General features: G+C 39.9%; 1 protein-coding gene across 1 annotated transcript; it reads left to right on the top strand.

Moving 5' to 3' along the window:
- Window positions 1-3,576: 3,576 nt before the first annotated feature.
- LOC110886834 (disease resistance protein RPV1-like) lies at window positions 3,577-8,023 on the top strand. Its single transcript, XM_022134684.2, has 6 exons — window positions 3,577-3,696; window positions 4,177-4,710; window positions 4,895-6,008; window positions 6,092-6,379; window positions 6,459-7,713; window positions 7,804-8,023. Exons 2-6 carry the CDS (start codon window positions 4,232-4,234, stop codon window positions 7,839-7,841), a joined length of 3,174 nt encoding a protein of 1,057 aa, XP_021990376.1. The 5' UTR covers window positions 3,577-3,696; window positions 4,177-4,231; the 3' UTR covers window positions 7,842-8,023.
- Window positions 8,024-25,091: the final 17,068 nt, after the last annotated feature.

Raw genomic sequence — 25,091 nt, 5'->3', positions numbered from 1 at the left:
AAAATGAAACATTGCAAGAGTTTATAACAAATGCGTTGATATGCCTCAATGAGGTGTTTAGGGGTGCGACATGTGCGGGACCAATGATTTGACATCCCACATTTATAACAAATGTTGCTTTGGTTCCCGCTACTTTTCCCGTTTGAAGGTCACCCGGTATTATGTCGACTCGATTCACCACCGTTATTTTTTTAGTGTTCTAGGACTCTCGATGCCATGTATATCCCCGTCCGCTTTGAGAATTGGCCACATTCGCTTCAAGGAATGGGCTTGCATCGGCGGGTCGCGATTGATGGTTTTGTAGTAGGAGCTTGTTGTTTTGCTCCGCGACTAGAAGACATGATATCAGTTCAGAATATTTAGTAAATTGGTGTTCCCTATATTGCTGCGACAGGAGCATATTTGAGGCATGGAACGTTGAGAATTTTTTTTTTTCAAGTATGTCTTCATCAGTTATTTTTTCACCACATAATTTTAACTCAAAGGTAATGGGGAATAAGGCAGAATTATAGTCGCTGACAGTCTTAAAATCCTGTAGTCGTAAATGAAACCATTCATAGCGGGCTTTGGGGAGTAAGACAAACTTCTGGTGGTCAAAATGTTCTTTGATGTTTGTCCATAATTCAAGGGGGTCCTCAACAGTTAGATATTCCCGCTTTAGATCTTTGTGAAGATGATGGCGGAGGAATATCATAGCTTTCGCTTTATCTTGAGGTGAAGTTTAATCACCATCAATAATTATTTCCCCCAAATTATTTGCTGTCAAATGAATTTTAGCATCAAGAGTCCATGGGAGGTAGTTGTTCCCTGAGATGTCGAGTGCGGTGGATTCAAGTTTTGATAAATTCGATATATTATCTACAAAGGAAAGAGACATGCCTTAATAACAAGCATGTGTATATAATGGATACTATAGGAGAACTTCGGTTCTTAATAATTAGAATTTCAGGTTCTATTCAAGAAGACAATTTTCATATGTAGTGATGAGTTTGTATTTTTTTTTCATTAAAATTAAGATCACACCAAATTTGTTGATATTATATGATTAATATAATACCATTAGTATGTTGATATAAAATTATTAATATATTAATATACTATTAATATTCCATAACAGTTTTGATATAATACAGATGTAATGTAGAACAATTTTGTATATGGATATAATATTATTCTTAAACATAATAGTATATTAATATCATCTTTTAAAAAAAAAATCAAATTTTCCCATTTAATTAAATTTTCTTTATGTGGGTTACTTAGTTGATTAAAAAAAAACACAATCACATGAATGGGCCCTCAAGCTAAAATCCTATCTCAACCAGCCCATAATCATCTTAGGCCCACACGAATCTTCCGGGATTGCATGCAGTCACGCACTTTATCCATAATATCCCCCGTAATCTACACCAAATTCATATCCTCTCTTCACCAGAACCCACACAAACCCCTTATTCACCATTTTAGGGTTTCATTGGATCATAACCCATAGTGAATTGTGCTCTAAATTAGTAAATCAATTACAGTTGCTATCAAATTTAATTTTAATAGGTTTTCACATACAAATTCAGTGTTTACTTATATATTGTTTCGTCATTTAGTTGTGTTAGCAAACCCTAGGGTGTTCGAGTTACAATTGATGATTAGCTTATAGCTTTATGCGTTTATTGTTTATGTTAAGTTTCATCGTCTGTATGTATGGTTGTGATTTGATTGATTGAGTTGTTTTCGTATGGCGTCGAGCCGGAGAAAAGTTTTCAGGTCGGTTTCTGGGTTTCATTCTTTGATGAGGGCAGTTCTTTGTGAAACAAAAATAATTATTCCGTTTATGTCCTAATTAACAAAAACAGGGCGGTCCTAGTTTGTTCTAAAGTTCAATAGAAAATTGCAGAAAAATTGATAGTGTACCCGGATTTGATGAACGGCAATAATCTGAATCCAAGCCGGTAAATTCCTTGATGAATAGAGCGAATCGTTCTGATAACGTGATAAAAACCAAAGAGAAATAGAGATAAACTGAATACTATATCATCATTCTATTTAACATTACAATATATAGGTAAACATAACTATAAACCCTAAAGCCCATAAGTAATGGGTTAGGTCTAAAATGTCTGGTTTATAACACTTAGATGTTTAAATTTATGTTAATATATCTAATTTTTGAATTAATATTGTTCATAATAATCTAACCTTCTAAACTATTTTATGTTTTTCCAAAGTATTTATAAAGACATTTTATTTTATAGTACTTTGAAAACCATTTATTTTTCTATGATAAATTTTGTTATTTCTTGTAAGCAATGAATAATCCTTTAAAAAATAAGTAAAAAAGTTAATGTTCTTATTATTAATGCTTAATATTTAGAATAAAATTAATAGTTCCTTGATACATTTTTGTTATTTCTTGTAGGCAATGAATAATCATTTAAAAAATAAGTAAAAATGTTAATGTTCATATTATTAATGCATAATATTTAAGAACAAAATTAATAATTTCTAAATCTATACATTATTGAAATGAATACTATACTGACTTGAGCGTCGGACAACGATGGAATATTGGAATGGAAGACACTAGGTTAATTACCAGAAATATGGAATGTCAATATTACCTTATATCGTACTTTACTAAAATTTAAAAATCAAATTTAAGATAATGCAAGTTGGTTCAACGGTTTGAACAGGTAGAAATAGATTTACCGCGACTACATACCGGGCCTGTGTCCAATATTCGGTATTACCGATGAGTTCATACCAGTATTTCAAACATTGTTTATAACTATTGAAATCGAGGTTCACAACCCAAGTTCTAGGCATATAACATGTTAGTCATGAATTGTGCGTGGATAATATAACTAGGTGCCAGGATGTAACCGTAGTACCCTGGGCTCAAAGGGGTAGAATATCCGAGTCCATGACAAATTAACGTGTGGGTGGTAAAAGTGTTCACGATCCGGTTTTGACGGTTTTTAGATTAAACTGTGAGAATACTGTTACTAACTGTTTCAAAAACCAAAAACCGAATCGTTGAATTTTAAAACTGAACTACTACTAACGGTTTGGTTTTCACGATTTAAGCATAATATCATCAATATTAATAAAAATATAAATAAATTTGAAAATTAATCATTATTTTTTAAAGAGTTAAATGCCATTTTAGTCCATGTGGTTTGGGTCATTTTACCAGTTTAGTCCAAAGGTTTCATTTTCACCTGTGGGTCCAAAAAGGTTTAATCGTTGCCATTTGAAAATTAATCATTATTTATGTTAACGAGAAGGGCAATTCGGTTATTTTATATGTAATTCTGTTAACTAGAAGGGCAATTCGGCCATATCAAATGACCGAATTGCCCTTCTCGTTAACAAAAATAATGGATGAAGTTAACTCAGTGGACTAAAATGGCAATAGTGAAACATTTTTGAACCCACAGACATAAAATAAAACATTTGGACTAAACAGTCAAAATGGCCAAACCATATGGACTAAACAGACATTTAACTCTTTTCTAAATATTCTCGTCATTATTTAAAGTCAATGAATGTTAAAAGTCAAAGTCGGAAGTTGGTGCGTGTTGGGGATATAATTTTCTTGTGAGAAACAGAACAGCAGATCAGACCAAAACAAGATCAAGTCAACGGCTAAAATTCATAGCGTTGGAGTATTTGGTTGCTGTTTCGATCAACTATTTTGAGGTTATTTTTTTTTAACTCGATTCTTTAAATTTATGATGTAGTGATGGTTTTCTTGATTAAAAGTGGTATGTATGATGTTTGAAAGCTTGTTATTATTTAGTTCGGATAGTGATTTTAGTGTTAGATCGGTTGGTAAAATGTTTGATATCGGCAAAACTGAAGCTGATGGTGTTTGACTTTTCTAAGAAAGTCAAATTCTGGTTTTAAATCTGATCAAATCCGTAACTGAATCTTGTTTATCAAACGGATCACCTGAAATCAGATACACATATCGTTATTCATTAGGTCCCGAGATCACCATTCTATAACTTGGTTCAATTGTTTGACTTTCACAAAGTCAAACTTTTGCATTTGAAATCAGATACACATATCTTATTAACCCTGCTAATTAAGCTGTAACGTGTGATTACCAGCTTATTACATATAATAAATAAAATACACTCTTATGGGTTAAAAGCGTGATCCGTTGTTCCTTTGCAGTCATCTTCCAAGAAAAGCTTTGATTAAGTTGTAGAACCCGTAAAGCATAACTCCAATGGCGGCGTCTTCTTCAGCATCATTCGTTAAGGAGAGCTATCAATATGATGTGTTTTTGAGTTTTAGTGGTGAAGACACGCGTAAGAACTTTGTGGATCACCTTTATGAGGCTCTTCAGCGACACGGTATTCACACTTTCAAGGACGACGAGCGACTCAAACAAGGGAAAAACATCAATAACCAGCTTTTGAAATCTATTGAAGAGTCAAAGTTGTTTATCATAGTTTTCTCAAAGAAATATGCATCTTCGTCTTGGTGCTTAAATGAACTTGTAAAGATTATGGAGTGCCAAAAGTCAAACAACCAGATTGCTTACCCTGTTTTCTACGATGTGGATCCCTCTGAAGTTCGCAAACAACATGGTCAAGTTGGAGAAGCGCTTGCCAAGCATACCAACAAAGAGACCGGGAAATGGAGAAAATCTCTTACAGAAGCAGCAAATTTGTCTGGGTGGGATATGAGGAACACTGCTAATGGGTAATTTATTTCATCAGTTCTCTGGAAATATTCATTCTTTTTTAGTTTCTATCTTATTTTGAGGAAAGCTCAAGCATTGTTGCTATTGATATGCTATTATGTCTTACACTTCGTATATTGACCTGAAATATAACTTTTTGTGTGGATTCTTGAGTTAGCTAACTGAATCTTCTATAATTCACAGGCATGAAGCCAAAGTGATCAAGTTAATAATTGAGCGGATTTCACTTGAGTTACGACCCATTAATGTAAACCTTGATGATAAATTAGTAGGCATGGAACACCGGCTACAGTACATTGAGAAGTCTTTAGATATCGCAGCATCGAACGAGGTTCGCATGATAGGGATCAAGGGGATGGGAGGTGCTGGTAAGACTACACTAGCCAGAGCTGTGTTTGATAAAATATCAGTTCACTTTGAAGCTAAAAGCTTTGTTGAGAATGTCAGGGAAGTTTCAAAAGCTTCGTTATCTGGTTTATTGTCATTGCAAAGAAAGATCCTTAAAGATTTGCTGAATGATCAAGGCAAAAACGTAGATAGTGTCCATGAAGGGACAAACATGTTGAAAACAAAGTTGCGTGGTAGAAAGGTTCTGGTGATTTTAGATGATGTGGATCATAAAGACCAGCTTGAGGCATTAGCAGGTGATTTTTGTTGGTTCAAGCCTGGAAGTAGAATTATTATTACAACAAGAGACGAGCAAGTGTTGATAGCACACAAAGTGGAATGGATTCATGATGTCACTCTATTATCAGATGAGGAAGCGATTGGCCTCTTTTGTAAACACGCATTTGGGAAAGATCTTCCAATTCGAGAGTATGAAAAGGAATCACTACAAGTTGTAAAATATGCTGCTGGCCTTCCCTTAACAAACAAAGTTTTGGGTTCATTTTTGTGTGGTAAAGACAAACATGAATGGATAGACGCATTAGAAAGACTCAAAATAATTCCACTAGAAGAGACTCTTCAAAAGTTGGAATTAAGCTATGAAGGTCTTGAGGAGGATTACAAGGAAATATTCCTAGATGTTGCATGCATATTGAAGGGGTGGGAGAAACACAAAGCAATAAGTATGCTTGAAAGTTGTGGATTTCAGGCTATAATTGGTTTAAGAGTTCTTGAGCAGAGATCTCTAATAACTTTCTATGGTAATTATGGTTTTCTTTACTTGGGAATGCATGACCATATTGAAGAAATGGGCAAGAATATCGTACGTCGTTTGCACCCAGATGAGCCCAACAAACATAGCAGATTATGGATTCAGGAAGAAATTGAAAATGTACTGGATACTGACTTGGTAAGAATCAGATTTACTTGTAACATAGAGATGAGACAAACACAATTTTTTTACTTATGACATGAACTATTGTTGAATTACAGGGTTCGGAATCGACAAGGTGTATACATCTAACGCTCACCCCTAATATTGTTTTGGAAAGTCTTGGAAACATGAAGAATCTAAGATGCGTTATTGTAGATCATAAATATGACGTTTATGATGACTTTGTGAAGATTGATGAAGTTGGTCAATACTTTCCAAATGCATTACGATACTTGAGGTGGCATTGTTACCCTCATTCGTGTTTACCCAAAACCTTTCAAGCAAATAATCTTGTTGAGCTTCACATGTCTGGGAGCAGAATCGAACAACTTTGGGTGGGGGGAAAGGTAGGATGATTGATTAATAATTTTAATTTATTTATTGATCAGTTATTAGTATATTACATTCTTTTTGGTGTGATATTAGGTTCTTACGAAGCTCAAATCCATTACACTCTCCTGGTCAAAGTTGAAGACCCTTGACCTTGGGTTGACTCCGAATCTTGTGAGGTTAGATCTTTCATTTTGTAGGGATTTGGTAGAACTTCATGTGCCAGTTGGATGTTTAAAAAGGCTTACGTACCTAAACCTCAAGCGTTGTACAAGGTTGAAATCTGTTTCATTTATCAAGGATTTGGAATCACTTGAGAATCTTAATGTAAGTGACTTACATCTAAAGGAGTTCCAGGATATAATTCCGAGCCACTCGAACAGTAATTTGCAACAGCTTTATTTCTCTGGCAATGATATAGAAAACCTACCTTCGTCAATTGGAAATCTTCATAAGCTTGTTAATCTATCATTCACTAGCTGCTCTAAACTCAAAAGTCTTCCAGGAAGCATTTGTAGTTTACAACATTTAAGAGTTCTTAACCTTGGACTTAGTGGCATAGAGGAATTGCCTGAGGACATTGGCCAGTTGGAGTGTTTAGAAGAGCTATATTTAGGACTTTCAAAAATTAAACATCTCCCGAATAGCATTTGTAAGTTGAAACATCTTAAAACTCTCATTCTAAATAGTTATAAAGTTTGTAAGTTACCCGAGAATTTTGGTCAAATAGATTCATTGAATACACTAGATCTAAAATATTGCAAGATAAGAGATATTCCACCCAACATCTGTAAGCTAAAGCATCTCAAAGTGCTTGACCTTTCTAAGTGTTCTGAACTTGAGAAATTACCAGAGAACCTAGGAGATTTAGAAAGTTTGAATAGACTAGTTCTAACATCAACCAAGATAAGAGATGTTCCATCCAGCATCTGTAAGCTAAAACATCTCAAAGAGCTTCACCTTTCTGAATGTTATGAACTTGAGAAACTACCAGAGAACCTAGGAGATTTAGAAAGTTTGAATAAACTAATTCTAACATCATCCAAGATAAGAGATGTTCCATCCAGCATCTGTAAGCTAAAGCATCTCAAAATTCTTGACCTTTCTAATTGTTCTGGACTTGAGAAATTACCAGAGAACCTAGGAGATTTAGAAAGTTTGGAATGGATAGTTCTAGTGGATACTCCTATAAGTCATCTTCCGGATAGCATTTCTTTGTTGAAAGGTCTTAAAATTGCTGGATACAAAAGAAGGATTGATCCAGATGCAATTCTATTTCAAGAACAACAACATATTACATTTGCTCCCATAAGGAGAAGGGCCAATACTGAAGCAACAACAAGCGATGCAGGTTTTTGTTGAAATATATAATGTTATAAACTCGCTGAATAGCATATATTCTAGTGAGAGATGTATTTGAAATATATTTATGGTTTTGTAGGTGACAAGGTTAAAGAACGAAAGATGGAGGATCACTGATGAAACTTTGTGAAAGACTATAGCGGGAACAAGTGGAAGCTGGAGGGGCATATTGAAACTAGTCTTAAATCCGTGTTCAAAACATATAATCATTCTACTGTTGACATTTGTAGTGATTTGCAACCAGTTTTGGAAACGATTTGAAGGATGAATTAAACAAAGAATCATTTTATTATGAGACATGACATGAAAACAAAGGGTCAGCAATTCAATACTTAAGGGGTTCTTTTACGAAAATATTTATTTAACATTTCTTTCAACCAAGTTTCTACCTAGAGTCCATTTATCAGTAGGCTCTGACCAGGTTTTATGTTCATTTAAGTGACTCTGTTTTATGTTATTAATCACACAAATGCATTCATATGATCCATTTTGACACTTCATCGGCTCAATCAATCATCTCTGGACCCTATGTGGGTCTGCACCTGTGTGTCATATTGAACACACTAATTATTTATAAAAGTTATATAATGATTAGGAACATCGTGTTTTGCTAAGTTATGTATGATATTTTCTTGAGTTTAAAATGTTGATTGATATGAAGCTTGATGACATGCAAAACATGTCTCTGCATAGGGATTCTATACAGCAGAGAAAATTTAATTAAAAAAATATAAGAAACTGGACAAAACATCTGAAAATAATTGCCATTAGTTCCAAATTAATGTGTTTGTTTGGCAAAATCATGTGAATATTTGATACTTAAAAGAGGCTTTTATGAAAAATATCTATATATCATTTTTATCCAAACTTCATTTATCAATAGAATGTGACTAGGTTTTATGTTCACTTAAGTGGCCCTACATGTATACGGCTTGTATAGAGTTATACGGGCCGTATAACTGATTGTTACACAAAAAAAAATGTCAGGGAATGTTTTTTTACATGTATACGGGCCGTATAACATTATACAACCCATATAATGTTATACGACCCAAACCTCATATAATGTTATACGGCCCATATAATGTTATACGACCCATATAGAATGTTATACGGCCTAATATTTTCTCTAGGTATACGAGCCATATAACATTATACGAGCCATATAACATTGTATGGCCAAATATTTGTCATGTTAATTATTCTATACGGGCCGTAGAACGTTACTACTAGACTACTGAAGTGGGTTATGTACTTGTGGATTGAACAGGCCCAATGTGCATTGAACAGGCCCAAAGAGTATGTATACTTCACGGATATGTGATTTTATAAGTTGACTATTATTTGGAGGTGGGCCTGGTTTTCGTAGGACACAAAATGGACTTCTTTTAGATGAGATTATTGTCTTCTAACATGGGCCGATCTGATGGATAATTGTTAATTTGTTATGTTAGTGTAAGCCCATGCCTTCGAATTGACTGGCGTATTTATGTGGCCTTTTATAAGCCGGTGTTAGTTATATTTGAGGTGTGAGATCATGCAATTGCATGGGCCGGTTGCATCTTTTAAAGATCGACTTTACTACTTTAGTGTGTGTGTGTTTTTTTTTTAAATTTGTAAATTGACTGTTTGATTGTTTTTTGAGATTTCATAGTGCAAAAATGTGACTGGGCTTAGTTGTGCAGGCCGGGTTTATCCCATTGGCATAGGGCCCACGATGTTGATCTCAAATTCACCCACGACCGCACCAGCGGCCTAGACATCTGAAATGTTTTATTTTTTTTCGTATGGAGGGTTGCAAATTTGAGAATACCTTTTCATTTCTTGTTTTCCATAAACACCAACACGTAATTAGTATCATGACGCCTAGTAGTTTTTTCTTGACATCTTGAGCCTATGTTTCTCTCAGCCAAAGCTAAGAAGGTTATTATTTCACTTATAAAGTTGGTTGATAATTAATTTATCTTTACTATTGATTGATTAGTCAAGACTCCACCTTTCTTTATTTTAATTGGTCATGTCACTCTCTCTCATACCTAGACAACAACGACCATTTCTACTCTTTTATAAAGAATGTGTAGTTGTCTACTTCACTAAATCAAATTGTTTTGCTAAGCTTATTCAAAAAGGTATAAAGATTATTATTTTTTATAAGTTAAAGATTTTAATTTTGATATCTTATTATTCATATTGATTTTCTTTACGTGTATTTATATACATTTATTTTATATTATTTTACTTAAAGTATCTCTATATACTTACCATTTCTGTATATAATTAATTATTTAAAAAGAAATAATCGTTGCATTGTGAGTTAACATGTCGTAACACGCGTACATAGTTTAATGCCTTTAAGGCTAGCTTTTTGTTCGGTTTAACGATCCTGTCACAACGTGAGGGTCCTAAATACTCGTTTTGCTAAACAACGACTCCAATTACTCGGCCCAATATCATTGATAGCCCACTTGTGTCGTCCGAACTCCGAAGTTACCACACTCCAATTGTTATTTACCCTAATTTCTTCTTCACTCTTACAGCATTTCATCGATCATCCATCCAACGATCCCTGATTTCTCCGATCGGTCGAATGTAAGTTCATCAATTGAAATTATCGGTTTCATTTTCAGTTGAACTTGTTTGTTCAGATTGCTTCAATTTTATTGCATTTTGAAATTTGTAAAATTGCTCAAATTTGTTCATCAGTGATTTTACTTAGGGGTGCAAACGAGCCGAGCCGAGCCCAAGCTCGGCCAGGCTCGAGCTCGATTAACTTATGAGAGCTCGGGCTCGAGCTCGGCTCGATTCGAGCTTTGTTTTCAAAGCTCGAGCTCGGCTCGTTTGTATTTTATCAAGCTCGAGCTCGGCTCGGGCTCGGCTCGTTTATTATCTATTAATTAGTATATTAAATAAAAATAATATAAATAATAGACTTTTTAGGCTTGCGAGCTCGATAAGTAAAGCTCGGGCTCGTCTACTAAATAAGCTTATTTTTAGGTTCGAGGTCGGCTTGTAAACAAGTTTAAATAAGCTCGGCTCGTTTACACTAAGGCTCGATAAGGCTCGACAAGAGCCTAACGAGCTTCACATGTGAGGCTCGAGCATGGGCTCGATAAAAAACGAGCTTTGTTTTGAGGCTCAAGCTCGGCTCGGGCTCGATAAGGCTCGGCTCGGGCTCGATAAGGCTCGGCTCGTTTCGAGCTTTTTCTCGAGCCGATCTCGAGTAGCTCGCGAGTCGCTCGGCTCGTTTGCACGCCTAAATTTTTACTTTACTTTGTGTATTATGTAAAATACGGCCCAACTTACGGTGTGATTTTACTTTACGTTTAGTAAGTAGAGTTTAGGGTTTCAAAAACCTCCCTCGAAAAAAAAACTCATTTAAACCAAGCCGATCTGGCTTAGTTTGAGAACGAGCCAGCTCAGTTCTGGCTCGAATTATTTTTAATTTTTTGGTGATAAAGAACTTTAAAAAAATTGGTTGAACTTGATTTGGACTATTATGTTGGAGTAAATTGCCATTTTAGTACCTTTAGGAAACTGCACATGTCTTCATAAAGGTTAGTCGTTTTATCCATATATAAGAAAATTGTCTTGGTATAAATGGAATACAAACATCTGATAAGTTACATTTTCTAGACATAGAGTTGAACCTATGGAAATCATGCACCAATTGAGTTAAATGCTTGGTTGGTCCCTGTGGTTTTCAAAAATTGCAAACTTGGTCCCAATGGTTTACTAATTACACGCGTGGTCCCCAAACTTGTCAAAAATTCTAGAGGTGACAGATGCATGTGACCTCTAGAATTTTTTTATATACAAATTAAAATATACAGTTGATAAGAAAGTTATTAATTACTTTAGATTCATTTGACTTTTACTATCTGACAACTAAAAAGAAAAAAAGCTAAGCTTTTATCTTCCCAAGGTGATGTGACGTTACTTTTTGAAAAAAGAAAAAAGAGTAATGATGTCTCAATCTTACCAATGTAAAATAACAATATTTTGCTAGTACCAGGTCCTTTCGCGGGGTCCCTTCCCCTGGCCTCTTCCTCAGGCCCTTCAGCCAAGGTCCTTCCCAGGGGCGAAGGATTTAAGGGGCGGGGAGGGGCGCCCGTCCCCCCGAACTTTTCGTTCAGTAGTGTTATATATGTACGATTCGTATAGGATTTTGTAGGTATATACATTTTCGACCCCCGGTTTTATAAAAAAAATTTAGATATATACGTTTTCGACCCCACAGTTTTAAATTTTTTATTTATATAGCCCAAATAAAATATTTAATTAGTCTAAATATTATAGCCCAAATCATTATATTTGGTAGAATACTAGAATGTATATTATATAACCCAAATCAAATCATTATGTAGCCCAACTTAAAAGCCATCCTATCCAATCTTCATAAGGTTAAAGATTTGTGTTTTTTTATCTTTAAGTTCAATTTAGGGCTGCACTTTATGTGATTTATGTTGAAATTAGGGGTGAAATTGGTCCAACTTTTTGCCCTAAACTTGTTGAATGTTTCTGTAACTATTTCTAATTTTATTTGTTTAATCTTATTGTGATTTGATTTAGATAGAAACTAGAGTTTGAAATTTAAGGTGATTTGTTATTGTTTTGTTATTAGATTATGCCATGTGGAAAAATAAAATGATAATTTCTTTTTTAATGTTTGAGAACGTTTTTTATTTGATATTAATGTTTGACCCGACCCGAATCAAATCACCGACGTCCGACCCGAACATACACCTCAAAACTACGCTATAGAATTTTTTTTAGGTCCGTTACTTTCCGACCCCCCGAACTTTTTTTTCAAGCTTCGCTACTGGTCCTTCCCCAGGATGAAAATGACATGCCCAAACCTCAGCTAGCGCATCGAGAAATGGTACCTTTTCACCGTTTAAATTTAAAGGGCCGGTTTCTTTGAAGGCAGGGAAGAACGAAATTGCTATTTTTAGCATGACTGTAGGCCTCCAAGTAAGTTGCTCTTTTAATTGTTTTAACGTTTTCGTTTTATGTGTCTTACTTGTATCGATATGATGTGAGAGGAAACCGAATAAACCGACCAAACGGAAACAAAAAACCGAAACCAAAACGAAACAAAAAAAAACTGAAAATATTGAAACCGTGTCGGCCTAAAACTCGTTGCTATTCGAAACCCGTCCCGTGCGGGAACTCGTGTCGGCCTAAAACCCGTTGCGATCCGAAACCCGTCCAGTGCTGAAGACACATGTCCGAAGCCGGACATGATCCCAGAGACGAACCGGACTCCACTTGGGCGGACATCCAAAGCATGTCCGCCCCATATCAGAAAGCTCCGAGGACGAGCCCCCGTTCAAGTGCGTCTAGACGGATGACGTCATCTCAGTTGACTACTATAAATACCCCTTCAAGTACAAATCCAAGTACGATTTTCTCTGAACCTTCGTCCCTATTTTCTCTCTCTACTTTCTCTCTCTACCAATACTTATCCTCACGCCGGAGGGTGGTCGCAGAGGGGCCCTCCCATCTCTGCGGCGAGCCTAACGGTTTTCTGTTTTGCAGGAACCTCTCTCAATCTTTAACAGGATCCAAATCCCCATTTGCAGGCTTCGGCCTAGACTTGGTTTTTTGGTTCTTCAATTGGCGCCATCCGATCTTAAAGCTCTTAGTCCTTCACTTTAGTGAACTTCTTGAGCAAAGAACTGACAAATGGCGGCCCCAGGTTCTTTGAATCTGGGATCCACGGCTGTTAGTACACAAGTTACTGCACCAGCAAGTATTGTCTCTACGACCTCAGCTACTTTAAGCTCAGGTCCAGGAACAACTTTGCCGTTTATCTTACTCCCTACTTCGCAAACATCAGAGTTCGATGCAGAATTTCTCGCCAAAAATGCAAGTCTTCTACGAAGATTAAAAGCACAATAGGCCAGAGATGAACAGATCCTCGGTTTGCGAACCAGGCTCTTTCATGAAGAAGTTCCAACAGGGACTATGGGTCCCACAATGATCACTCCTCCTACATTTTCCACAGTCGTCACTTCGGAAACTTATACTGGATATGTACAAGGTTCCTCCGGGCCTTCACCAGTAATGACTACGCGAAATGAAACACAGATGGATGTAATTAGCGATCCGGAACTTACCAAGCCGTACCATCCAGTTTCTATGACAGCCAAGTCAAAGTTTAGTGCTCGCATAACACATGCTAAACTTCCTCCAAAGCTCAAAATGCCAACTACGGTGAAAAAGTATGATGGCACAACTGATCCGGATGATCATATGTTCGATTTTGACGGAGCTGCACGAGTTGAACAATGGCCGATGCCAGCATGGTGCTTTATGTTCGCACAAACTCTAACTGGAGCCGCACGAGTATGGTTTGATGCGTTGAATGAAGGTGAGATAAACGACTTTGAAGAGTTCCGAAGGTTATTCCTCCAAAATTTCAGCCAGCAAAGGCACTACTCTAAAGAAATTACCGAAGTCCACAACATCCGAAGAAAGGACGGAGAATCTTTAGACGGTTTCATTGACCGGTTTAACCGGGAAAGCATGCAGATCAGTGGGGTAGTTGACCAACTACGTATCTCCGGATTCTGTCACGGCGTTCGGAATAATCAGCTAGTTGAAAAGTTGCACGAAAATCTCCCAAAGACGATGGAGGTACTCATGGAACGGGCCAGAGCTTTCGCTCGAGGCAAGAACGCATGTAATCCTGCTCCAGAGTCAGATCACAAGATGTCTTCGTGGAAGAAAAATGGCGGGTCGGTGTTTGATAAGACCCCACCGGGGAGCAGGGGACGATCACACCCTTACAGTAGAAACGACAGACCTCCGCGCGGGAAAAGCTCCGGGTCAAGATTTTACAATTTATCGGATCTCTCCAAAACTCCCAGTGAAATTCTCAGTGCAGAAGGGATAAATTTCCCCGCTCCACCAAAACTTCGAAACCCAGGAGACAAAAATTCTAAGAAATATTGTGACTACCATCATGCTCGGGGTCACAATACAGATGACTGTTGGTCTTTGAAGCAAGAAATAGAAAAGGCAGTACGGTCCGGAAAGCTACCGCATCTAGTCAAAGAAGTAAAGGAAGGAAAATCTTCAGGGAATTCGGGAGATAATCCGAACAATCAACCAGCAATTTGCATGATCCGCAGGGCGAACAACCAAGGCATCAAGCGGTCCAATCAGCATTTGGCCGCCTGGATGCAGCAACCCATTGGTTTCCCGCCCGTCAGTCTGGAAGATATCAAGGACGGACCGGTCATAGTGTCCGCAGTCATTGCAGGACACAAGGTTCGAAGAGTATACGTTGACAGCGGAAGCGCCACCGAGATTATGTACAAGCAATGCTTTCAACAGTTAGCCCCACAGACAAAGGCGAAATTGCTCCGAGTATCAATGCCTTTGGTCAGTTTCTCCGGAGAGGTGGTCCAGCCTTTAGGCCAAATCACTCTGCCAACGATGATGGGGGAAGGAAGTTTGGTCTGAACTGTCAACTTGACGTATCTAATGGTTGAAGCAAGGTCCGTCCACAATGTCATACTCGGAAGACCTGGTATGTGCGCCTTCGGAATGATCAGTTCTACCATACATGGAGCACTAAAATTCCCCACCGAAGCAGGGATAGCAACACTGTACTCCGAATCAACGATCGGTGTAGCCGAAATACGACAGAGCAACGGTAATGCCCAGCCTCCTAATACTCTCACAGAAGAATGGGCTATACACCCACACTTTCCTGAACAAAAAATTGCAATCGGGGCTCAACTTCCCAAGCAAACCAAGAAGAAGTTGTGGAAACTACTGTCCAATTCACTCGACGTATTCGCCTGGCAAACCTCCGACATGGTGGGAGTACCCCGGTGTTTGGCCGAACATAAGTTAAAAGTGTCACACTCAATAAAACCAGTAGCCCAGAGAAAAAGAAACATGGCCCCGGCTCGTAACAAGGCCATCTCCGAAGACGTACGAAAGTTGCTGAGCGCTGGTATTATAAGAGAGGTACCCAGTGATGGTAACCAAGAAAGACAAAACCTGGAGGATGTGCGTTGATTTTTCCGATCTAAACAATGCGTGCCCAAAGGACTGCTATCCTTTGCCGGAGATTGATTTAAAGATAGATTCCCTCTCAAGTTTCCGTCTTAAATGCTTCCTAGATGCGTATAAGGGTTATCATCAAATCCAAATGGCTTCGGAAGACGAAGATAAGACCGCGTTTGTAACAAATGAGGGTCTGTTTTGTTATACTAAAATGCCATTCGGTCTAAAAAACGCCGGAGCCACGTACCAGAGATTAATGGATAAAGCGTTCAAAGATCAGATCGGAAGAAACTTGGAGATCTATGTCGATGACTTGGTCATAAAAAGCCTGGCCGAAGACGACATGATAGATGACATACTCGAAACCTTTACAAGGCTTCGGAGTATCAACCTCAAACTCAATCCCAAAAAATGCTCTTTCGGCTTGGAAGAGGGAAAATTCCTCGGGGTGTGGGTTACACGATCCGGAATCCAGGCGCATCCTGATAAAATCAAAGCAGTAGTCTCCATGCAGCCTCCTAAAACTATCAAAGAGATCCAATCTCTAAATGGAAAACTCGTCGCCCTTCACCGTTTTGTTTCAAAAGCGGCAGATCGCTCCATCCCTTTCATGAATGTATTAAAAAAGCGAACGGCAAAAGGCCAAATAGAGTGGACGTCAGAAGCGGATTCGGCATTTCAGGAGTTGAAGGTATGCCTCGGATCCTTACCCACTTTAATCGCACCAGCTACCGGAGAAACTGTCACGGTATATCTATCTGCTTCCCACTTTGCGATAAGTGCAGTACTCGTAGTACACTGGGACCAGGCACAAATCCCGGTCTATTACGTAAGCCGTATCCTGAAAGACTATGAAACTCGGTACCCGATGATCGAAAAATTGGCACTCGCCTTGGTACATGCTTCCAGACGCCTCCGAAGATACTTCCAAGCTTTCAATATAGAAGTACAGACTGATCTCCAGATCCAGCAAATCCTCAGGAAGCCAGAGGTCTCCGGACGTCTCACCAAATGGGCAATAGAGCTCAGTGCCTTTGATATCACCTATCGTACCAGAGGTCCAGTAAAAGGACAGGCAGTAGCAGATTTCCTTACCGAGGTCCCAACCGGAGAAAGCACCAAGGAAAAACCCATCTTACCAAAAGTATGGAACTTGTACACGGACGGGGCCTCCAGTAAAGAAGGGTCGGGAGCAGGATTAATCTTAATAGATCCGGAGGGAATAGAGTATACTTACGCGTTGCGTTTCGAATTTAAGACGTCAAACAATGAAGCAGAGTATGAGGCTCTCCTTGCAGGCCTGCAAACCGCAGCCAAAGCAGGTGCAACTTCCGTATTAGCTCATGTCGATTCACTATTGGTAGCCAATCAAGTTAGCGGCGAGTACGAGGCACGAGAGGATAATATGGTTCGGTATCTTCAGCAGGTCAACAGTTTAATCTCCTCTTTTGATTCCTGCAAAATAGTACACATACCGAGGAGCAAAAACAAAAAAGCCGATGCTTTGAGCAAACTGGCATCCGTAGCATTCTGTCATTTATCAAAAGAGGTTCTAGTCGAGACCCTGCAGATTCCGGCCATCCAACAGACGAAGCCAGTCATGTCAGTTTCCATGTCCGAAAAGTCTTGGATGACTCCGATCGTAGATTACTTGAAAAATGGGACGCTTCCAGAAGACAAGGCTCAGGCACGGAAATTAAAAGTGAAAGCGCTGCAATATCAGATGCACGATGGTCAACTCTACAGGAAAACCTTTTTTAGGTCCGCTCCTAAAATGCCTAACCCCAGAGGAAGCAAGCTACGTTATAAGGGAGATCCATTGGGGAATAGGCGGCATCCACGCGGGGCCGAGGATGGTTATAGCAAAAGTCATGAATGCCGGTTATTTCTGGCCAGGAATGCACCAAAGCGCGATAAACGAGCTCCAGTCATGTGAAGATTGCCAACGCCACGCTCCCATAAGCCATCGTGCCAAAAACAATCTCGTACCCGTAACCTCGGCCTGGCCGTTTCAGAAATGGGGAATCGACATCGTAGGTCCTTTCCCTGTCTCCACCGGAGGGGTAAGATTCCTGCTGGTTGCCATCGACTATTTCACTAAATGGGTCGAAGCTAAACCCCTCCGGACGATCACAGGAGACCAAGTGCTGAGGTTCGCATGGGAAAACATAGTGTGCAGGTTCGGAATGCCTCTTTGCATAGTGAGCGACAACGGAAAACAATTTACGGAGAAGCCGTTTAAAACATGGTGCCAAAGAATGAACATCGAACAGAGCTTCGCTTCGGTGGCCCATCCCCAGGCCAACGGACAAGTGGAAAGAACCAACCGGAGTATTGTGGAAGGCATTAAAAAACGTTTGGGGAAGGAAGGCGTTTCATGGGCAGACGAGCTTCCGCATGTCCTATGGGCACACCGAACCATGCCTAAAACGAGCAACAAAGAAACTCCTTCAGCTTGACATACGGCACCGAAGCTGTCATACCCGCAGAAGTAGGGATCCCCACGCCCCGCATACAATTAAGTCAGCAAGAGAATGAACGAGAACTCCGTTTAAACCTCGATTTAATTGAAGAGAGGAGAGAACTTGCGGCAATCCGGGAAGCCAAGTATAAAAAAGAGTTGGAAAAACACTACAACTCCAAAGTTAAAGAAACCCGGTTCAAAATCGGAGAATATGTTATGCGGAATAACGAAGCAAGCTTAACTGAAGGAACGGGGAAGTTAGCCCCCAAGTGGGAAGGACCCTATCAGATCAAAACGGCAGGAAAAGACGGCGCGTATACTTTAAGCAAGATGGATGGAACCTCCGTTCCACGTACTTGGAACGGAGTGCACCTAAAATAATGTTATCTTTAGAAGGTTTTTGAAACAAATAATTGTAAAACGGAAGCTATGAGCTCCGTCATCTTTTTAATTTTCCTGTAAAGCGGATGTTTTTTCCCGCACCAGTTAAATTACAAGAACCGCAGAGGGTCGTACCTGCGGATTGATTAAAAATGTTTTTACTTTGCATCTATCGGAGAAATTTAAACTCCGAACCTAGTAAATAAAATATTAGATTTCTCTAATAAAAGTTGCAACTTACGAATACTCATCGGCCGAATCCAGGGATCCAACCCTAAAAGGAAAAGACGAACTGGCATCGTTCGTATTTCCTTCAAGTTATCCTTAATAAAACAAAACGGATCCGCATTTAACAAAAGAACGTTCTAGAAAATTCAAAATGTACACCATTAACATGGACGCATGTGTAAAGTAGCTACATCAAATATAAACCGGACATAAACAACCGGAATAAGTATTAATACCATTCACAAAAGGATAATAAACAAAGGTAAAAACATCATTACAAGTCCAAAAAAGCAGGACATCTGTCAAAGTACCGAGCGTGCTTTTCGTTCATCCGGACTAACTAAAAAACACCTAAGGTGCATACCCCAAGAAGCTGGGCATGTCCACTTCATTCATCCGTAGAATCATCACTAGCGAAACGAAGGGCCTTCTTAATTTCAGGAAGGGGTGCGTCGCTAAGCTTCGGAAGATCTTCTATTACTGGGAACTTGAGAGTATCAAAACAAGCGACCGCCACCTTCAGCTCCTCCGTAGCATTGCGATTCAACAATGGAATCTCTTTGAAAGGAGTCTTTTTCTGCAAAGCATGGACGTAGCCGGAATGCAAGCCCGAATTAATTCCCACCGCGCTCATTGCATTGTTGACTCCAGCCACGGCAGCAGTCATCTCCTTGCCCTTGTGAATGTTCTTCGCTAGAAGCTGGGCTCCTTCCGTAAGCATCCAAACTTTTGTCTCGCGGAGATCATTCACTTCCGTTTTCAGAGAAGCATTCTCGCCCTCCATCTCCGCCAGACGACTCTTCAAATCAGCTTCCCTTGTTTTAAGCGCATCACGCTCTGGGAAAAAAGTTAGAAAAAACAGAAGAAACAAGAATTTAGTAAAACGGAAAGGCGAACGTACCAGCCATCATACTCTCGTACGCAAGACGAGCGCCGTTGAGGGATTCTTCCATTTTCGCCAAAACCGCCTTGTGCTCTTCGTCCTTTTGTTTCATGGACTCAGAGAATACTTTGAACTCCGAAGCAATTTTATCCCTGTCCTCCGCAGCGGCCGCAGCAGCCGCCTGCGACGATTGATTCAGAGCCATCAAGGAAGTGACATTTTCTTGCTGAGTCCGAAGGTCCTGAGTCAGCTGGGCTACCTTCTTTTCCACCTCCGGGCTCCTGAGAATTTTAGGTTTCAAAGAACGAACCTCCTTCTCCAAATTCTCCCGCACGGATTCCGCTTCAACCCACCTACGGTAAAGTTCCGTCACGAATATGTTAGATTGAGCCTGGTTAGTCAAAACCGCGGCCCCCAGATCCGGATTCTTCATCTTCCGACTTCGAACATGGTCCATCGGAGTATTTATATTAAAGAGCATCATCTTAGCGGTCAAAACATCCAGCACCGTATCTTTGTTCCGGATGTCCCAGTCGGGAATAAACTTCTCCTCAGCAATTGATGGGTCAATCTCCATATCCTCCGAGAACAGATCTGCATATCGAAAAAAGGACATCAACTCAGGTCCGAACCAAGATGAGGGAAGTGAAGACACTTGATCTTCCTCATCATCCATAAAATAGTCCGGACCCAAAGATGAGCCCAAGTGCGTACCTGAAAAAGTGACCACCTTCGGCTCACTTTGGGCTTTGCCCTTATCCACACCCACCGGATTCTCCGTCTCCATGCTCTCCACTTCGCTATCAGGGACAAAACCACCTGAATAAACTGGAGTCAGTTTACTACGAGCTAAGGCTGCCTCCTCCCTTGAACTCTTACCCCCAGAAAGATGTTCGTCAAGCTCCTCCATCACAGTGCCTTCGGAATAAGAACTCCCTTTCGTTTTCTTCAATTTAGGCATTGGGAGAGAATCGAAAGAACGTATCTGAGCCGATTCACCCTTCCTCTTGCGGGATCGGATTACCAGGTCAGTATCTGCCTCAACGCTTTTGCTCTTCAAAGATGAAGGCCGATGCAGGAGGGCCTCATCCAGACTGCGGATCTCTGGATCATCATCCACATCGTCAAGAATAGACTTTCGCCCAGCATGAGATCCGGACGAACCCCCCGCCTCCTTAGAAGATGCCGGAATATGGGAAACCGCTTCAGCAGCGGCTTGTTCAGATGAATCCTTTGGAACAGAAGAAGTCGTCTCAGCAGCAGACGATACGGGTATGTTCGGATCCGCCTGACCACGGACAGGATGAGCAGAGGGTGCCACCTGTTTCATGAACGGAACGTCCTCCTGCTGCTCAAAATCAAAGTCAAAGGAGTCCATGCTCGGAACCTTCAAAGCATCAAGAAGCGACATCGCAGCACCTACATTTCCAAAATAAATAAAGAGTTAGCAAAACAATTAAGTAAAAGAGCCGAAGGGGGTATAAAGAACCGAAACTTACGGTCACTCTTCCGGCGTATAATCGGCCAATCCTTATCCCCCCGAGCCCATGAAAAACTGACTCGACCTAGCCAAAGAAAATGCTCGGGAAGAGGACGAATAGGGGACTGATGCTCAACCAAAGCGCGGCCTAAACTCTCGTTAAAAGCAAAGTTTTCGTCAAGATCAAAAGACATAGACTGGTCCTTAAAACGCCACCTCATGTCCTCCGGAAGACAACGGTCGTCTAACCAAAAGAAATTATCCTTCCAGTTTTTTAAACTAGACCGTTCGTTGGAGGACGGAGAAGGGACATTCTTCCGGTGTGCAAAAGTGTACCAGTCTCCGGCCGAGATAAACTCATAAAAGTATCGGAAAACGCTTAAATCCGGTTTCTGATTGAGGGCTCGACAAGAAATCTCAAAATGGTTAACACGGCTAAGGCCAAATGGGTTAACCTGACAAACGTGAACTCTAAAAAACTGTAAAACCCTAATCAGAAAACGGGAAAAAGGAACCCTATAATTGGCGAAGTTGCAGACGCGAGTGTAAAAGGGGAACTTCCCTTGACGGAATGGATATATGGCTTCCGTATTGGAAGGGAGGACCGGATGTAGATCTAGGGGAATTCTATATTCTCTAATAAACTTATCCAACTGACGTTGGGTAAGCACACTCACACTCTCCGAAAGGTTTTCCTTACCCGGAGCCATAACTATAAAAAGTAAAAAGGAACAAAGACGCACCTTTTTCTTTGGAGAAGAAGAAGACACTAGAGAAGATAACAGCAGAGGAGATGGAAAAAGAGAGAAAAAACGGTGAAAATGAAATGGTGAAAAATTGAATTTATAGAAAATGTAAGTCGGTTGGGGCCAGTCACATCAACCGTCGCTTCCCACGATTCCCAACAGGGGTTTCGTTACCGTCACTTGTAGGTGACCGACGGTCCAGATAGTGAAGGTCACCCACACCATACAAAACACGCCACGTAATCAGTTCAAAACTACTCCCGCAGTGACACGTCATCCGAACAAGACAAAAAGCTTGAAATAATAGTTTGCCAAGTCTTTACAAAAGACTCCCCAAACTAGGGGACTTGAAGACACATGTCCGAAGCCGGACATGATCCCAGAGACGAACCGGACTCCACTTGGGCGGACATCCAAAGCATGTCCGCCCCATATCAGAAAGCACCGAGGACGAGCCCCCGTTCAAGTGCGTCCAGACGGATGACGTCATCTCAGTTGACTACTATAAATACCCCTTCAAGTACAAATCCAAGTACGATTTTCTCTGAACCTTCGTCCCTATTTTCTCTCTCTACTTTCTCTCTCTACCAATACTTATCCTCACGCCGGAGGGTGGTCGCAGAGGGGCCCTCCCATCTCTGCGGCGAGCCTAACGGTTTTCTGTTTTGCAGGAACCTCTCTCAATCTTTAACAGGATCCAAATCCCCATTTGCAGGCTTCGGCCTAGACTTGGTTTTTTGGTTCTTCAAGTGCGAAAACTCGTGTCGGCCTAAAACCTGTTGCGATCCGAAACCCGTCCAATGCGGAAACCCGTGTCGGCCCGAACCCAATCCAAACCGAACCGACCCGTCCCGATCCAAAACCCGCCACGTGCCAAAACCCGTCTCGGTCCGAAGCTCAATTCGAACTAAAACCATTCCGATCCAAAACCTATTTCGTGCATCAATTCACGTGTATTTTCTATTGAAGGGTTATGTCTGTCTAAATTAGATGGGAATGTGAGTTCTAGCTGTTAGTTGTATAAACATCGGTCACTGACCAAAGACCAAAAAGAATGCGAAGAATCACTCAAAGAATCCCCTACCAAAAACGCAATGGAAATCATTCAAACCGCTTTAAACATCTCCTACAACATCAACCGTATAGCCCAATCCATGACACAATCATTATATGAAGCATCCGTAGGCAATCTCAGCGTTATCACCATCACTAAGAACTGCCTCGACCATCTCGAAAACTCAGCCTACCGTCTCACATCAACAATCGACGCATTCCCACGTCGCGAGATCAAAAACTGCCGCGCATGGACAAGCGCAACGTTAACCTACCAGTACGACTGTTGGTCCAAATTACAATACATAAACAACGAGGACACAGACTTGATTAACGACACTATGTCGTTTGTAAACACTCTTGTGGGTTACACTAGCAACGCTTTAAGCTTCATGATGGCGTACGACGTGTATGAGGACCAAACAGCGTCGTGGAAGCCATTGAAGACGGAGAGAGACGGGTTCTGGGAGGGTGGTGGTGGTGATGGTGAACCAGAGTTGAAGATTCCACCATGGTTGGCTCAGAGTGATGTATCGGTTTGTAAGCCTGAATACCATATGATCAATGTACGTATGAGACAGCGCCGGAGGCTGTGAATGCAGCACCAAATTGGAGTAAAGGGTGGCGGTTTGTGATTTATGTGATGAAAGGGTGAGGAACGATTCGGGTTGGGATTGAAAAACAGCATGTGGTGATTACGGGGGATGGGATGGGAAAAACGATAATTGCATACTTTTGGTGAGTCAAGCTTGTGGCATACTTTTTTGGTCCAAGAATAAAGATGTGCAGAACATATAAATACTGATACAGTTTAGTTTAAGAAATAAAACACATTTAAAGAAAATAAAAATAAACAGGTTAATCCATGAACCGGCCAGGTTGACCTGAATATGACATGTTTAGCTAAACGTCTTTGAAAACGGACCAGGACCTAAAGGTGAATATAACACGAAGTTTGCATGTTTTGGTTTTAGTTTAAACAGTTTTGGGAAAATTTAAATATTGGGTCGGATCTGAGAACATGTTTGATTATCTCGATGGGTTTACGGGTTGGCCCCTTTCACCGTTTGTTATTTTTAAAATGTGTTTATGTAAAACTTAAAATTTTAGGTATTTTTATGTAAAACTTAAAATTTAGAAGGTTGATGTTTATAGAAACACATTCTGGGTTCAACATAGAAGTATCTAACATATACTTGAATTGTTATATTATTTTTTCCATTGAAAACTTACTAATAATTATTACAGGCTCTATTAGAAACATAGCATCGGCGTGACGACGTTACGAGGAATGGAAACTCTCTTTCATGAACAAAACATGAAGAAGTGGTTGATTTGAATTTGAAGTCTTCCAAATGTGTGAGTTCATCCCAACCTGAATCTGGTGGCTGTGCTTGGTGATGGATGGATGCACATCATGCATGATGCTGGTTCTACAATTTGCAAGGTCAGAAACATAAATATATCAATAGGAGTCCTCATGTTTATTGCTTTAGTATCATCATTTACCATAAATGTATGTGATCATTTCTCCCTTTTTTTTTGACTTTACGAACATTCAGTTTGTTCTTGAGTTGTCATTTTGTCGTGTGTAAAACGATCCACGTCACAAGTATTCTTTATTTGATATATCAGTTAAATAAAAAATTGGGATGAATTTTACGATACAATTTGATTCAATCTTTAGTCCTGCCGCAACGCACGGATTACCTACTAGTATCTATTAATACACGAGATTATAAACCTAAACCTTGGAACATAATCTATAACAATCTCATAAAAGGATAATCTACATCAGGATAAATGGAAAATAAATAAAAAATCAAATCGTCCTTGCCATTTTGTAAAAGAATTGGTGCAGAGTTAAATGCTTGGTTGGTCCCTGTGGTTTTCAAAAATTGCAGACTTGGTCCCAATGGTTTACTAATTACACGCGTGGTCCCTGTGGTTTTCAAAAATGCACTCGGTTGGTCCCCAGCCCTAACATCAGTTAAATTTCTCAGTTAACTCCATGTTAAATGACCAAAATACCCTTGCCCTAACACTAGTATTTTATACCCTTTTCAATTTGAAAACCCTAATCCCTTTTATCTCCTTCTACACTCACACT

The sequence above is a fragment of the Helianthus annuus genome, chromosome 4, assembly GCF_002127325.2.
Source record: "Helianthus annuus cultivar XRQ/B chromosome 4, HanXRQr2.0-SUNRISE, whole genome shotgun sequence".
Lineage (NCBI taxonomy): Eukaryota > Viridiplantae > Streptophyta > Magnoliopsida > Asterales > Asteraceae > Helianthus > Helianthus annuus.
Note: the sequence above shows the minus strand (reverse complement) of the source record. Positions and strands in the feature narration are given on the sequence as shown.